We start from the raw sequence: 15,877 nt of genomic DNA, 5'->3' as shown, positions 1-15,877 counted from the left end.
TTGGTGGGGAAAACAAAATAAATAAATAGATCAGTAGAATTTTAAAAAGAGTCTAAAAATAGATCTACATAAATATAGTTAACTGATCTTTGATAAAGGAGCAAAGACAACACAAAGAAGAAAAGAGAGAATTGTCAACAAATAGTGCTGGAAAAAACTAAACATCATATGAAAGAACAAAATCTAAAAACGGACTTTACAATCTTCACAAAGATTAACTCAAAATGGATCACAGACCTAAATTTAAAATGCAAAACTATAAAATTCCTAGAAGACAACAGAAGAGAAAACCTAAATGCCATGGGTATGGTGATGACTTTTTAGATACAATACCAAAATCACAAAAGAAATAATTAACTGAACATCATTAAAAAACCTCTGCTCTGATTCCAGTGACTCAGGAGGTTGAGGCAAGAGGATCACAGGTTTGAAGCCAGCCTCAGCAATTTAGCAAGACTCTCAAGATCCTGTGTCAAAATAAAAATAAAAAGAACTGGGAATGTAGCTCAGTGGTAAAGTACACCTAGATTCAATCCCCAGTACTTGAAAAAGAAGAAAAAAAAAAAAAAAGGAGGAGGAAACCCCAACTTCTGCTCTGTAAAAACAAAAAACAGTATGAAAAAAATGAGAGGACAAGGAACAGACCAGGAGAAAATATCTGTAAAAGGTACATCTGATAAAGGACTATTAAAGCACCCTTAAAAAAAACTTCAAAATACGAAAACCCTCAAAAAATAATAGGCCAAATAACTTAACAGATACATCACCAAATATACAGATGAAAAATAAGCATGTAAAAAGATGCTCCATGGGGGACATGACTCAGTCATAGAGCATTTGCCTAGTGTTCAATCTCCAGCACCAACAAAAACAAAAAATAAGAGGAAAACAGAAAAAAAAAAAAAAAGATGCTCCACATCACTTGTCATCAGGGAAATGCAAATAAATCAACAATGAGACACTATTATACACCTATTAGAATGGCCCAAATCTGGAACACGGACAACACCAAATGCTGGTAAGGGAAATAGAGCAAATGAAACTCTCATTCTGCTTGTAGGAATGCAAAATGGTACAACCACTTTTGAAGAGAGTTGGGTAGTTTCTTACAAAATTAAATGTACTCTTACCATGCAATTCAATCATGCTCCTTTGTATTTTGTGAATGAAAACTTTCATTCACGTAAGAAAACCTACACAGCCCTTTATAGCAGCTTTATTCATAATTGCCAAAACCTGGAAGCAACTAAAATGGTCTTCTACCTGTGAATGAATAAACTAACTATGATACCTCCAGGCAATGGAATATTATTCAGTGATAGAAGGAAAAGAGCTATCAAACTATGAAAAGACATGGAGGAACTTTAAATGCATACTGCCAAGTGAAAAGAAGGCAATCTGGAAAGACTACACATACTGCATATTTTCAACTATGTGACATTCTAGAGAAGGCAAAATTATGGAAATAATAAAATGTCAGCAGTTACCAGGGGTCGTAGGAAGAAAGAGAAATAAATAAGCAGAGCACAAAAGATTTTCAGAACAATGAAACTACTCTGTATGATACTGTGATGATAGAGATATGTCATTATACATTTATCAAAACTCATAGAACATATAATATCAAGAGTGAACCTGTATACTATGGACTTTGGGGAATAATGATGTGTCAGTGTATATTTTTCAACTGCAAAAAAGTATACTAAAAAAGTGAGGCATGTTGACAATAGAGAGGTTATACATGTGTGGGGCAGAAGCTATATGAGAAATCTCTGTACCCTCAGCTCAATTTTGCTGTGAACCAAAAACAATGCCAACAAAGAAAGTTTATTTAAAAACTTAAGTTGCTCTCTTGTTGCTCTCTTGATGTTAAAAAAAATGGGTAAACATAAACTTATCTGAATTAAAGAAGTTTTTCTGAAATGTAGAAGAGCATAAGGTTTAGAGTAAGATGACACAGATAAGACACAGTTTAACTAAGCCTTTTGCTTTTGCTCAGTGATCTGGGATAAGTCACTCAGAAATCAGAACATATCGAAAGTGGATCTGCCAACACTAATGTGTTGTAACTGAATTTCATTATATTTGATTTCAAAGACACAATTTCTGACTAAACATCTGGAAACTTTGTTTTACCTCATTTTTTAGTTGTGCTTTAATTCATTATGAAGGTAATTTAATAGTATCTTCCAAGTTTGGCTTTTTGCTTACAACACCATGTAATTGTAAACAAGAAAGAGAATACCAAACATTATGTGAACATAATGTATGCTGCAGCGATAGCACAAATGTTGGTGGCTCCCTCACAAAGAGTTTTGCTCATAGCTCTAGGTTCTAGACTTCACTTAGAAATATGGGGACTATATTTTCTTTTCAGCTGAGTATTTCTTACCTGTAATAACTAAATTCACAAACAACTTTAAATTTTGAAGCCATTCAATATTCCCTCTGAGGTTTTTGAGGGTAAATATATGAGAGTATAATATGCTTTATACAATGTTTACATATTCAGAGTATTAGAGAAAATTCAGTATAACTCAATCTTACCTGAGGGTGGGTGTTCAAAATGTTCACCATCCCCTTGGGAATTGCTCATTTTTGCAGCTTCACTAGTATATACTGGGGGCTCTTCTGTTTTAGCCTCTAATAACTTCAGAATTCCAAAATCCAATTAAAAAAAACACACACACACAGTTTAGATTAACTTTTACTAATCCAAGAGAGTCTATTTTCCAAAATTTTTAACATGTTATTAGCTCCTACTTTTTGAGGTAGGTAAACATTTCAATTTAAATCACACAGTATTAATGATAACTAGTATGATTTGAATTTGAACTTAGAAAGAACTGAGTGGAAACCCAGTCTTCGCCCTTACTATTCATGTGACTCGAAGTAAAACACCAAAAAAAAATTGTAAAAGAAACAAAACCATTTAATTACAAAGTGATTTTCCATTATTTGTTTAAAATAGTCTATATGTCACTACTATGAAATGCTTAAAGTAGCCACAGTTGGTTTACTTCTATTTCTAAAATGGAATAGTATATTTAAACCAAAGAGGGCTGGGGATGTGGCTCAAGTGGTAGCTCGCTCGCCTGGCATGCGTGTGGCCCGGGTTCGATCCTCAGCACCACATACCAACAAAGATGTTGTGTCCACCGAAAACTAAAAAATAAATATTAAAATTCTCTCTAAAAAAAATTAAAAATAAACCAAAGAAATTGTTTAATCATAGGAAAAAAGTAAACTAATATTAATTCATTTTTCTTTAAAAATCAAGAAAAATCCAACCTTATACAGCTTATTAGGCAATTCATGTATACCTAAATCATAAACCTCTATATGCTAGGTGATAGATACATGGGGATTCATTATTATTACCATCTCTACTTTTTTGTGTTTGATAACTTCCATAATAAAAAGTCTCAAAAAAAAATCATTGACCCCTAAGACATATTATCCAAGAAACATACTATGTTTTGCATAAAATCAGAAGGTTATAATTACTATCTTCTAATAGTTATTTTAAACTGGTGTTATTCTATATCTTTACATTCAAAAATCTTCATTAATACCTAAGAACTTCACTTCCCTTTACTAAAAAGAAATTTACTCAAATCCCAATGGCTTGGAAGGCTGAGACAGGAGGATCATGAGTTCAAAGCCAGCCTCATCAGCCGCGAGGTGCTAAGCAACTCATTGAGACACCATCTCTAAATAAAAATGCAAAATAGGGCTGAAGATGTGGCTCAGTGGTCGAGTGCCTCTGAGTTCAATCCACAGTACCTTCCCCCAAAAAAGATAAATCTCTTTCTTCTGCTTTTCATTGGGTACTTAGAGTAAAATGGATTTTTTAAAGACAGTAAAATAATACAAGTATGTATCATGACTAAGAGGAAAAAATGTGGAAAACGTCTGTAATCCCAGGAGTTTGGGAGGTTGAGGAAGGAGGATCAAAAGTTCAAAGCCAGCCTCAGCAAAAGCAAGGTGCTAAGCAACTCGTGAGACCCTATCTCTAAATAAAAAATACAAAATAGGGCTGGGGACATGGCTCAGTGGTCTAGTACCCTGAGTTCAATCCCTGGTAAAAAGAGGAAAAATTGGAAAACAACTTTTTTTTTTTTTTTTTTTTTTTGGTACTAGGGATTGAACCCAGGAGCACTTCATCACTGAGTTACATCCCCAGCCATATTTTATTTTATTTATTTATTTTAATTTTGAGACAGGGTCTTGCTACGTTACCTAGGACCTCACTAAATTGCTGAAGCTGGTCTCGAACTTGGAATCCTCCTGCCTCAGACTCCCAAGTCATTGGGATTGCAGGTGCCTGACAAAGAAATAAAGAAAAAATTTAAGTGACTGAGAGATAGTTTATATTAGGTTTCCTTTTCTCCTCAAGTAGATTGTGAAAATATAAAAAGGGAAGCAGCCAGGAAAGAATAAATACTAGCTTCCCACAGCTCTATCAGAGGAAAATATCCTTGGAAAGATTAGGCACTTTTTTTTGGGGGGGGGGGGAAATGGTTGACCAAATTATTTAATGTACATTTCCTACAAACAATGACATTATCTCATATAACCACAATAAAGCCACCAAAATCAGGAAGTTACCATTGAAACATGACTGTCTCATACCAACACCCCATTCATATTTTGCTGGTTTTCTTGAGCGCTCTTTCCACCTAGGGGTTGGGGCAACAGATAGAGTCCCTAGTTGCATTGAGTTGTTAGGTATGGATAGTGTCCTATGAGCTGGAAGAGCTCCTCAATCTTCCTGTGACTTTTGTCACCCTTGATACTCTGAGACCTTCCACCAGCAGTTCTGTAGACTGCCCCTGGTTTGGGTGTGTAGTAGGTTCTTATGGTTAGATCCAGTTTATGCCGCTGGGTAAGAATGTCACAGGAGTGATGTGCCCTTTGCGAGACATCTATCAAGTAGCCTATGATCTCTGCTCATCCTTTTATCAACAGTGGTCATTGATTATCTGATTAAGGTGAGATTAGGCACTTTAAGGAAATGGTTCTTAAATGGAGAACTGTATGCCAAGAAATATGGTACTGAATCATTCTGCTTCTACATGATAATATTAAAGCCTGCAAGGAACCTTTGGTAGTAGCTGTATCTGCTGTTTCAACACACTAAAGCAGTCAAGAATGGAAAAGTAAAATATTTTTCTTAATCTTTTATTCAGAAAATTAAGGGAGATTTTTATAAGGAACTCCCCAAAACATGAAATGTATTACAGTTTTTGAAGTTCATGATCTTGGTCTTTATTATGGAGTTTAAAAAATAGGTTGCTTGAAGATTTATAAAGTGAATAAAGTTATAAAGAGAGAATTACTTATTTTTGGTACTAGGGATTGAACCCAGGGCCTCACATACACTACGCCTATGCTTTCCACCACTATGCTACACCCTGCCCCCAAAAATACTTTCTATATAAGAATGTATAAGGTTACACACTCTTGTAGGAAAGAAAGTATATACTTCATGCATAAAAAAGTATAAAACTTTAAATATAAATGCTTAGACTTGCCATGAAAATATGACTACTTGAGGAACTGTGTAGTTTCATAGAAGCTTAAATGTTAACAGCAAAAACTATGTGCAAAATTAGTAAGAGATAACAGCAACTGAATATACTCCTGTTGTATTTATATGTTCTGCAGGCACCTTTTTTTTTCTCTTCCTTTCTTCCTCCTGGTCATATTCCTCTTTTGATTTTCTGAAATATACAAATATAAGGTTAAAAAAAAAGTAAACTTTGTTTTTTGGTCAAAAAACAGTGATCAACTAAGCAACATGCTAACTGTGAGCAAGGCATTTTGGACACAGAGATGGAAAATAATACTGCCAGGCTTTAAAGCTTACAATCAACTGAAGAGAAATAGACAATATACTGCACAATAAAATTTAGTAACATAAAATACATGGTTACCGTTTCTTTAAGAATTGTGAAGGGAAATCCTAAATCCAAATCTGAATAGCAAATTCCATTAATCAATACTTTGATTTTCTTTAGAGAGATTAATTATACCCCCCATAAGAGCCATTTCTCCCCTCATTCTGTTTTTTTCAGTGGAATCTGAACTATCATAAAGCATTCCTGATGCCACTGTGCCAAAGCCTATCAATTTTTACAAACTGCTCACTGAGGCAGTCTGACTTACGAAAACAGCTGAGGGTAACATTTGTACATGTTCATAACTAACCTGTACCATAGTATATCCACCTCAAAAGCTTTTAGAAAATAAAGTCTAAAAGCACAATGGATCAGTTTTCAGATCACATATCAACCAATGCAACCAATACAAGTCAAAACTTCACCATTACTATGTACCAAATACCCTGCTATCTTCAAATCTTTAAATTCAAAGCATTCTGTGCCATGGAAATTAAGATCTGGCAAGAAAGGGCCAGGTCAACCTACACATCTGTTTTGCTCCCTACAACCACTCAAACCCACTGAAGTTAAGCACTAAATTGGGACACCTGTCATAGTTTCCACTAGGCCATCTAACCCAACGATCATCTGGTACTCCACTCCAGTTATGCAGGTATCCTTCTCCTCTAATCTTAGTACATTCTCACAGTTAAAAATTAGATGCTACAATTTCCCCCTCCCTTCCAAAACTTCCATAATGGTCAGGAGACCATAGAAATGCCCACTAAGCTTTCCTAGTTCTGTGTAGGCCCCTTTCGTGGGTTGCATGTCTACCCCACATAAGGCATTTGGATGAAAAATCATGTACTACAAAGAAGAAGAGATCTGCAAAATACTAATCTGGAATAAACACCTCCCGATGTTGTCCAGTCACCCTGTCAGCTATGCAGCTGTGGAGTCTGGAAGACAAGTCTCCTACCATGTGACAACTTAACTACTGCTAATTCTAAGATCTAGAAGCCATGAAGAATTCAGCTTAACTTCCCACCTCACCAGGGTTCAGGCTGGGTATACTGCAACTTTTTTTTCCATTAGTGATTAATTATATGGTGAGAGTAGAGGGAAAAAAAAATAGACTCAGTTGGGCATGAGTCACCAGAAAATAATTCTTCCTATTAATTAAGAAATATAAGGGGCTGGGAATGTGATTCAGAGGTAGAAGGCTTTCCTAGTGCTAGAATTCCTGGCTAAGAGAAAAATAAATATAATATGAGTTGAGCATTCCTAATATGAAAATTCAGAATTTTTTGTACAACACCACAATGCTCAAAAAATTTTAGATTTTCAGATTAGGAATGCTCTCAGTAAGGCTTATGCAAATATTCCAAAATCTGAAAACATCTGACACCTGAAACACTTTTGATCCTAAACATTTTGGATGAGGGATAACTCACATAGTTATAAAATGATAAATCTGAAGGTCTTTAGTAGAAAATTTAGGTATTTTACTAGTTTATAATATTTTCTGGATAAAAAGCACATACATATAATTATTACTGTTATTATCTTACTAATATTACTAATGATTCATTCCAAAATAATTATAAAGAAGTATACCTAAGAACTTCCCTCAGGATTTTCATCTCTTCCTGTTCAAGGTCACTGACCACATCAGAACCATCAGTCAAGCAGTCAGGTAACATACCTGTTCAAAATCAAATACCACATGGAATAATATCAACTCAACTGAAAACACTTATTTTTGACTGTTCATCAGGTAAAATTAGTTTACAATTTATCACTTAATAAAATATTTCATTCTTATCTTTTAACTCTTTCTCATTTTAGAAAATAAGTCCCACCAAAAATAACCAAAATTTTATCTAGAAATATATCTCAGTAATTGTTTGTGTTGGCTATTAAAAATAACAATCATCATCAGGACTGGAGATGTAGCTCTGCAGTAGACCACTTGGCTAGCATGCTATCTGTTCTGGACTTGATCCCCAATACCACACACACGTATACAAAAGATATCTGGAAATAAACAATATAAGTTTCTGGCTTCTGGAATCATATAATATCTGAGAATATACCACTGAAATCATTAAGCTAGGATTAATAATAAAAATATGTTCTTAAAGGTGACTCTTAAATTGAAAGAGCTTAAAAAATATTATTTTGTTAAAACAGCATTTAGGCTGGGGATATAGCTCACATGCACAAAGCCCTGGGTTCAATTCCCCAGCACCACCACCACCAAAAAAAAAAGGCATTTAATACTCTTCATTCATTTATTATATGTTAACATTATATTATAGCATTTATTAAATGTTACTAAAAAAGAGTTCTGTTTACTATGTGCAATAGAAACATGGTGCTAAGCACTTTGTGGAGGTATTAAAAAGATGAATAATGCAATATCTGCCCTTGGAGCTTTTGTTCATATATTGATCTAATAACTATAAACCACGGCAATATCAACTTCAGCCCAAAGCAATAAAAACTGATAGGATGTAATTTTGTAAATGTAGGTTTAATTTACTTTTTTACTTATATATTCCTGGTAAACAGGAAGAGTGGTAATAAGTGTTCTGCTTCTATCTCTAATAATTACTTTCTAAATTAGCAGAATGTCTCCTCCTTTTTTCCTTCTATTTCTTCATCCATGTATGACTATGGGATTTTGGATCTGCTCTAAAGTAAAGTAGCTTCATTATTTTAATCCCTTTGATATTTAGATGCATTTTCAAAATTAAACAATTTATTTTGGGATAATTGCAGATTCACACACAGTTGTAAAAAAAAAAAAAAAAAAAAAAACAGAAAGATGCCATACACTCTTGACCCAATTTTTCCCATGAGTAACATCTTGCAAAACTACATAGTACAATATCACAACCAGAATATTGACATCTATAAAACTCGCCAATCTTATGTGCAATTTTGCTCAAAGGACATAAAATTATTCTTCTAATAATAATCTTTGTAGGGAAAATTAAAAGTACTAAGGGAGGAATAATGCAATGTACTTCAAAACCATCACAATAATGCTCTGGCATGCATTTTCCCCAAATTCTTAGATATGATACAACCAAAATCCAGAGAGCTTTCAAAATTTTCTTACCGCAAAGACAATTTTCAAATAGCCTGCATTTTCTAAGATACTAATCTCTAGATCTAAATTAAGCAATATTCTTAAATACAAGTATGAAAATTCTGTAGCAGAAACTAAGAATTAGTTTATGTTAAAATGTAGTCAAACTGTCCCACACTGTGGTCTGATACCAGCCATTACTCCATATTATCATCTTCCCTCATTAATGTATACCACATTTTGTGTAGCCATCAGACAGCCAACTACTTAAGAGGCTGGGTCTCCCCTACCCCAGGAGTAATTTTTGACTGGTTGAAACCAACCATAATAGATTCATTCACTATGCCAGAAAGGCAAGTGACCCCCAAGCCTGATCAATAGGGTTTGAGGAGAAAATTCTTAGAGGGCTTTCATGAAAGTGCTATCTTAGTAACAAAAAGAAATTTACAGGAAGAACAGGAAGAAGCATTCCTTTTCTTCAAGAGATTCTATTAAGCCTGCATTGGATATAGCCAGAGTATAATCATGAGAGAAGATCCTGAGAATGGCAGAATATAAAGATAAAAAATGTCAGGGTCCTTGATAATATCACTAAGCCACCAAACGAACCAACCCTGGACCTGTCTTTCTTTTCTCCTTTCCTCTGGACTTGTTCTATGAGATGATTATTTCTAATTGTTTAGACCTTTTCATGGGGGTGTTCTGTTGCTGGAAGTCAAGCTATAGGTATTTACTCCCTTTTTATTAAAATCTAAATAGTTTCCAGTTAAATTTCAATGTAGTGTCCAATGTCAAGTTCACTGTTTCTCTTATCAAAACTGATTCTCTCAAAACAAATTTTACTAATATAAAATAATTATCCCACAGGTCAGAATAAAGCATAGTCTCAGGAATATTAAAACGAAAAGATTTTATAGATCAAACCATAGTAAAAAGACAAAAAGAAACTATTTTCCAAACTTATTTACACAAAAGTAACAACACTGTGTTATGCATTCTTCATGGTTAGGGTAATATTATCTCCTACCCACGGACAACAGCTCTATTACCTGCTGTGGAAAGCATCTTGGGAGTTTAGGGGATGGTTAAGATAATGGCTGGCTCTAAGGAATAGTCCACTCGCATCAGACAAAATGAAAAGGAGAATCTTCAAGAGTTTGCAATAGAAGCACTATTGTCGCATGTTCTAGACACTTAAGAGTAAACAGTACAACTGAACTTTAGCTCTCATTTCTTCAGGAAACAATCAAAAGTATGGTCCTGCTGCCAAACTATGAAAGAGGTTATAGGCCATGACAAAGAATATCAGTAGCAATCTATCAAGCAAAGGAACACATAAAAATTAAGATAACGTTACCAGAGCCAGAAATCTGAAACAGAGATGAGAATCTGCTTTGAAAAGGAGATGGTATATTAATAAGAAGTATGATTAGAAACTTGACTGTTTTAAGTCAGAATATTTAATGTAGTTCAGGTACAAAAGAGGGGGTGAGGACAAAAGCAAAAAGGGCTACAGGGGAGGTGAGTTTAAGCACAGGGACAGGCAAAAAATAAAGTCAAAGAGGGTTACTAGAGCCTTCTATTTTCTTTTCTGTTGATGTTGGTACAATAATCATATTGCCCTAGACCAGTGGTTTTTAGTGTGGTCTCAGGACCAGCAGCTTCAATATCAGCTGGAAGTTTGTTAAAAATGAAAATTATTAGGTCCCAACCCAGCCCTACTAAATCAGAAACTGAGGTTATCATGTGTTTCAACAATTCTTCCAACTGATTCCAATACACATGAACCACAGTTTCTTTCTCAAGTCTTAACAATGATAAGCTAGCGGAGTAATCTTTTCTTAGCAGTAATTATAACCAATACAAAGTGTCATAAACACAAAAGCTAAAGAGAATCAAGTCTGCTTTCTTTGAGATGTCCAATATACACTGATCAGGAAGTTTACACTTTTTTTTTTTTTTGGCGGGAGGTTGGGGAGTACCGGAGATTGAACTCAGAGGCACTTGACTACTGAGCCACATCCTCAGCCCCATTTTGTATTTTATTTAGAGACAGGATCTCACTGAGTTGCTTAGCACCTTGCTTTTGCTGAGGGTCTCATTGAGTTGCTTAGCACCTTGCTTTTGCTGAGCAATACTGTCACAGAGAACACCTCAACAAAAGCCTCATCAAAAAGATCTATTTGAAAGAGGAAGGAGCCCTTCCCCCATTTTTGAACTCGAAATCCTCCTGCCTCAACCTCCCCAACCACTGGGATTACAGGCATGCACCACCATACCCAGCTACACTCTTGAGTCTCTTACATCAGCTAAAGACTTTCAAACTTGAAATAAATGTATAAAAAGCAGCCTCACTTAAGATCATATTAGAATTAAAAAAAAAAAAAGCATTAGCACTTAGATTTCTAACTTCAACATTTTACCATTTCTCTCTTGAATTATTCGAATGGCTTGCAACTGCATTTCAATGTTTTTCTGGACCATCATTGCTTTAAAGATAGTAAAATCTTCTGCTGCCAACACAGGTTGCAAAATGGCCTGTGAAAAGAAATCTGGAGGTTAAATGAAGACTAAATTTTTAAAACTATTTCCCACACATTCAAATAATTTTCATTGCAAAACAGCACATTAATTCATGAGTGCTGTATCATTTATGGTTAGATGACTCAAATGGACAATTTTAAGATTTTATTTTAAAATCCTTTAAGATACAATTCTCAAAAGGATAACTCTCCAAATCCCATGCTTAAGCTAAAGTTAACCATGATACATTTTCCAAATGAGCCAATACTAAATGACTCTGAAAAAAACAACACAAGAATCTGGCTTACCTTTTTGAAGTTACCATTTCAGTATTTAGGTTTGTTTTTCTACCAAAATAACATCTATTTAATTTATATTCCTGTCACTTAAATTTTATTGCTTAATAAAAATTCAGTAACTACAAAAATTATCCCTTAATCAATAAAAAGTACCAAGTTAAATGTCAATAAATGGAATCTGGAAAGTAAGTGTAATGAACAATTATGTGAATGCTGTTGTAGTTGTCTTATATGCAGAAAGTTATTAGAAAGAAACAGAGTTAGAAATTATGATGTAAAATCAACTGAGAAGTACAAGAAATTTTTTAAAAAGGTGTCTAATATTAGGGTGCACACTTAATACTTCCCTTAACTATTGAGAATATTATATTATTAAGAGCAAATCAATTTCCAAACTAATTAATAAAAAGTAGAATAAAATATAAATGCCTAAAAACAGATCTTATTTAGAATTCTTTCCAGCTTTACATGATATTACTGGAAAAGCTGACCATACAAAATCATGCTGAGGCAATGAAGGACATGTGATTTACTAGGTAGGCATTAGCAATATCGTCACAGAGAACACCTCAACAAAAGCCTCATCAAAAAGATCTATTTGAAAGAGGAAGCAGCCCTTCCCCCATCAACCAGCTTACATCCTAGATTTGTGCAGGAGAACAAAACAAAGATAAAGTGAAAAAGCAGTTCTATGTGACAACTACATGGGGTCAACTATAGAGAGAAAAAAGGAAATGTTCTTTTCCACTAAGTTTACAAATACAGTCCAGAAAGCCCCAAAGCAGGACCTGACAAACAAGCTTCAGCTGTGTTTGAAAGCTGCTGCCCAGAGTTCAGTACTCAAAACAATGTGGGCAGTCTCTGTGATTGCTTACTGAAGTCTACCAGGGTCCGATTTATAGGATTATGCCACTAAATAACTTCTCTGGAACTTATAATACAAGGTTCCTCAAAATGTTATTCTTGATTCCTCTTAATAAATGCAAGAAAGAGAGATTAATAAAATGCATATTCCTGAGCCCTGCCATAGATACAATTCATCTAAATCTCTGGAGGATGGGTGCCCACACATCTCCTCAGATAATTCTTACAACATTAAAGTTTGAGACCCACTGATACATTAGGAAAGGAAAAGAGTCCACACATTAGGAAAAGAAAAGAATCCTTGATAGCAAAAGCCTGCTTTCAGTTTGACTATGCACCAGTCCCATGACTTTCAACATATCATGTAAATTCTCAGAGCTTCAGTCTCTTTTCTGTAAAATCAATATATTAACAACAATATCTATACAGTATTTCATTGAACCTAATACTGTAGATTTGTAAGATAAACAACTGTTTTGTATGCCACTAAGAAAAAAACACTACCAATTAAACTATAATATCATCAATTATAAAATGCATTCCTACTTTAAAGATATTGTGATAAAAATTGCCTCATGCAGAATGATTTCTTTAAAAAATCATTTATGTGCATATATAAATATATCACCGAGAACTTCACCTTTATGTATAGGTAGAAAGAACCAATCAAATAAAAATAAATAGATGAACAAAAGAAAATCTAGATGAACAGAGGAAGGAAAATGGGGAGGATCATAAACTGAAATAGAATTCAATGCATATATGAGTTTATCAAGATGAACCCAACTACTATATATAACTATAGAATTCTAATTTTTAAAAAAATTTGCTTCTTAGAATAAAATAAATACAGAACAACTTTCTAACTAGGTATTGGGATTAAATAAAATGAGAAAACATTTTATAAACTGAAGAATGAATATAAAAGTAATTGCTCTGGACCTTTTGATGCTGGTTAAAATTATTAAACCTCTAGGTAGGTTAAGGGGGAAAAGAGCAAAAGCACAAACTACTAATCTCAAAAATGAAAAAAGTGTTATCACTACTGATCCTAAGAACACTGAAGGGATGACAAAGAAATACCATGAGTAATTATGCCCATAAATTTGATAATATATATGAAAATCCTTAAAAGATATAATCTGCCAAAACACAAAAGAAGAAATAGATCATTTGAACAGCCTCTGCCTTGATAATGAAGTTCAATCAATAACTTATAACCCTATATAATAGAAAATACCACACCAAAATGGGTTCACTGATGAATTCTACCAAACATTCAAGGAAGAAATTATACCAATTCTCTACAATATCATCCAGAAAACGGAAGCAGAGAGAATACTAATTAATTCATTATATGATGCCAGTATTACCCTAATGCCAAAACCAGACAGACATTAAAAGAAAACTACACATCAATCTCTCTCACGAACAAAGATATAGAGATATTCAACAAAATTTAGTAAATTAAAAACAACAAGATATATGAAGAATTATAAACCACAACCAAGTGGGATTTATTCCGGGTATGCAAGGATGGATCAGCATCTGAAAATCACTAAATATAACAAATATCAACAGAGCAGAGAAGAAATATCATCTGATCATAATAACAGATATGGAAAAGGAATCTAACAAAACCCAACAACCATTCAAGATTAAAAACTCTCAGCAAATGAGGACTAAAAAATTCCTCACCCAGTAAAGAACATCTGTTTAAAAACATACAACTAACTTTAAACTTAATGGTAAGAAACTAGATATTTTCCCACTAGATCAGAAATAAGGCAAGAATGATCTCTTTTACCATTCCCATTCAACATTATACTGGAAGTTCTAGTTAATAAAATAAAACATGAAGAGTTAATAGAAAGTTATTAATTAAGAAAGAAGAGGGCTGAGGTTGTGCCTACATGGCAGAGAACTTGCCTTATAGGTGTGAGGCACTGGGTTCCATCCTCAGCACTAGATGAAAAAATAAATAAACAAAATAAAGTTATAAGAAATTAAGAAGGAAGAAAGAAGACTGTTTTTGTTCACAGATAACATGACTTGTCTTTAGAAAAATACAAAAAGAAAAAAATTTTAAACTTCTGGAACATGTAAGTAATTAAACCAGGATATATTTTACCATATAAAAGTTAACTGCTCTCCTATGTACCAGCAATGAACAACTGGAATTTGAAATTAAAAACACAAAAGATAAAAAGATAAAAAAGAAGTACTTAGGAATAAGTCTAACAAAGTATTATCAAATCTGTATAAGGAGTAATAAAACTCTAATGAAAGAAATTAAAGATCCAAAGAAATAGAAAGATATTCCATATTCATAAACAGGGAGACTCAAAACTGTTAACATGTCTTCCCAGCTTAATTTGCAGATTCACACAACCCCAACAGAAATCCCAGCAAACTGCTTTGTGGATATTAAAACTTATTCTAAAAGATACATGAAAAGGTAAAGACCCAGAATAATCACACAACGTAGATAAAGAACAAAGTCAGGGAACTAACACTACCCAACATCAAAATTTATTATTAAGTTATAATAATCATGATGGTGGTATATTGGTGTTGTAGTAGATAAACAGATCAATGAAATCAGAATAGGTCCTGAAATTACACCTACATAAACACACTCAACTGATTTTTGACAAAGAAACAAAGGCAATTCAATAGAGAAAGGATAGTCTTCTCAACAAATGATGCTGGAACAACTCAAAATGGGCATCCTAAAAAAAAAAAAAAATCTAAACATTGGCCTTACACCAGAAGTTATCATAGAAGAAAATCTAGATAATTAGATTTGGTGACGACTTCTTAGATACAACATCAAAAGCAAACTCCATGAAAGAAAAAACTGGTAAATCAGACTTAATTAAAATTAAAAATTTCTACTGTGAAAGACCCTGTTTAAGAGAATGAAAAAAAAAAAACCCAAAAGAAAATTTTGCAAACTACTTTGAAAAGCATTATAACAGGATTTGTACCTAAAAATACAAAGAATTCTTAAACCTTAACAATTAGAAAACAAACAATTCAACTGAAAAATGGGCAAAAGAAAACAATATAGCATTACACACCTATTAGGACATTTATAATCCAAAAATACCAAGTATTGACACAGATGTGGAAAAACAGAAACTGTCCATTACTGGTGACAGAAATATAATATGGTAAAGACACTTTAGAAGACAGCTTAAAAGTTT

At 33.6% G+C, this 15,877-nt stretch overlaps 1 protein-coding gene across 4 annotated transcripts in view; it reads right to left on the bottom strand.

Moving 5' to 3' along the window:
• The window catches only part of Cfap36 (cilia and flagella associated protein 36), a 48,530-nt gene that overhangs the window by 22,918 nt on the left and 9,735 nt on the right, over positions 1–15,877 (bottom strand). For all 4 annotated transcript variants that reach the window (XM_026399923.2, XM_026399922.2, XM_026399926.2 and 1 more), the window contains exons 4-7: positions 11,406–11,520; positions 7,503–7,590; positions 5,675–5,726; positions 2,548–2,650 (exon numbers count right to left, since the gene is read on the bottom strand). In XM_026399923.2, coding sequence (XP_026255708.1) covers positions 2,548–2,650; positions 5,675–5,726; positions 7,503–7,590; positions 11,406–11,520 — 358 coding nt within the window. The remainder of the gene's footprint in view (positions 1–2,547; positions 2,651–5,674; positions 5,727–7,502; positions 7,591–11,405; positions 11,521–15,877) is intronic.

Source organism: Urocitellus parryii, chromosome 12 (genome assembly GCF_045843805.1).
Source record: "Urocitellus parryii isolate mUroPar1 chromosome 12, mUroPar1.hap1, whole genome shotgun sequence".
Lineage (NCBI taxonomy): Eukaryota > Metazoa > Chordata > Mammalia > Rodentia > Sciuridae > Urocitellus > Urocitellus parryii.
Note: the sequence above shows the minus strand (reverse complement) of the source record. Positions and strands in the feature narration are given on the sequence as shown.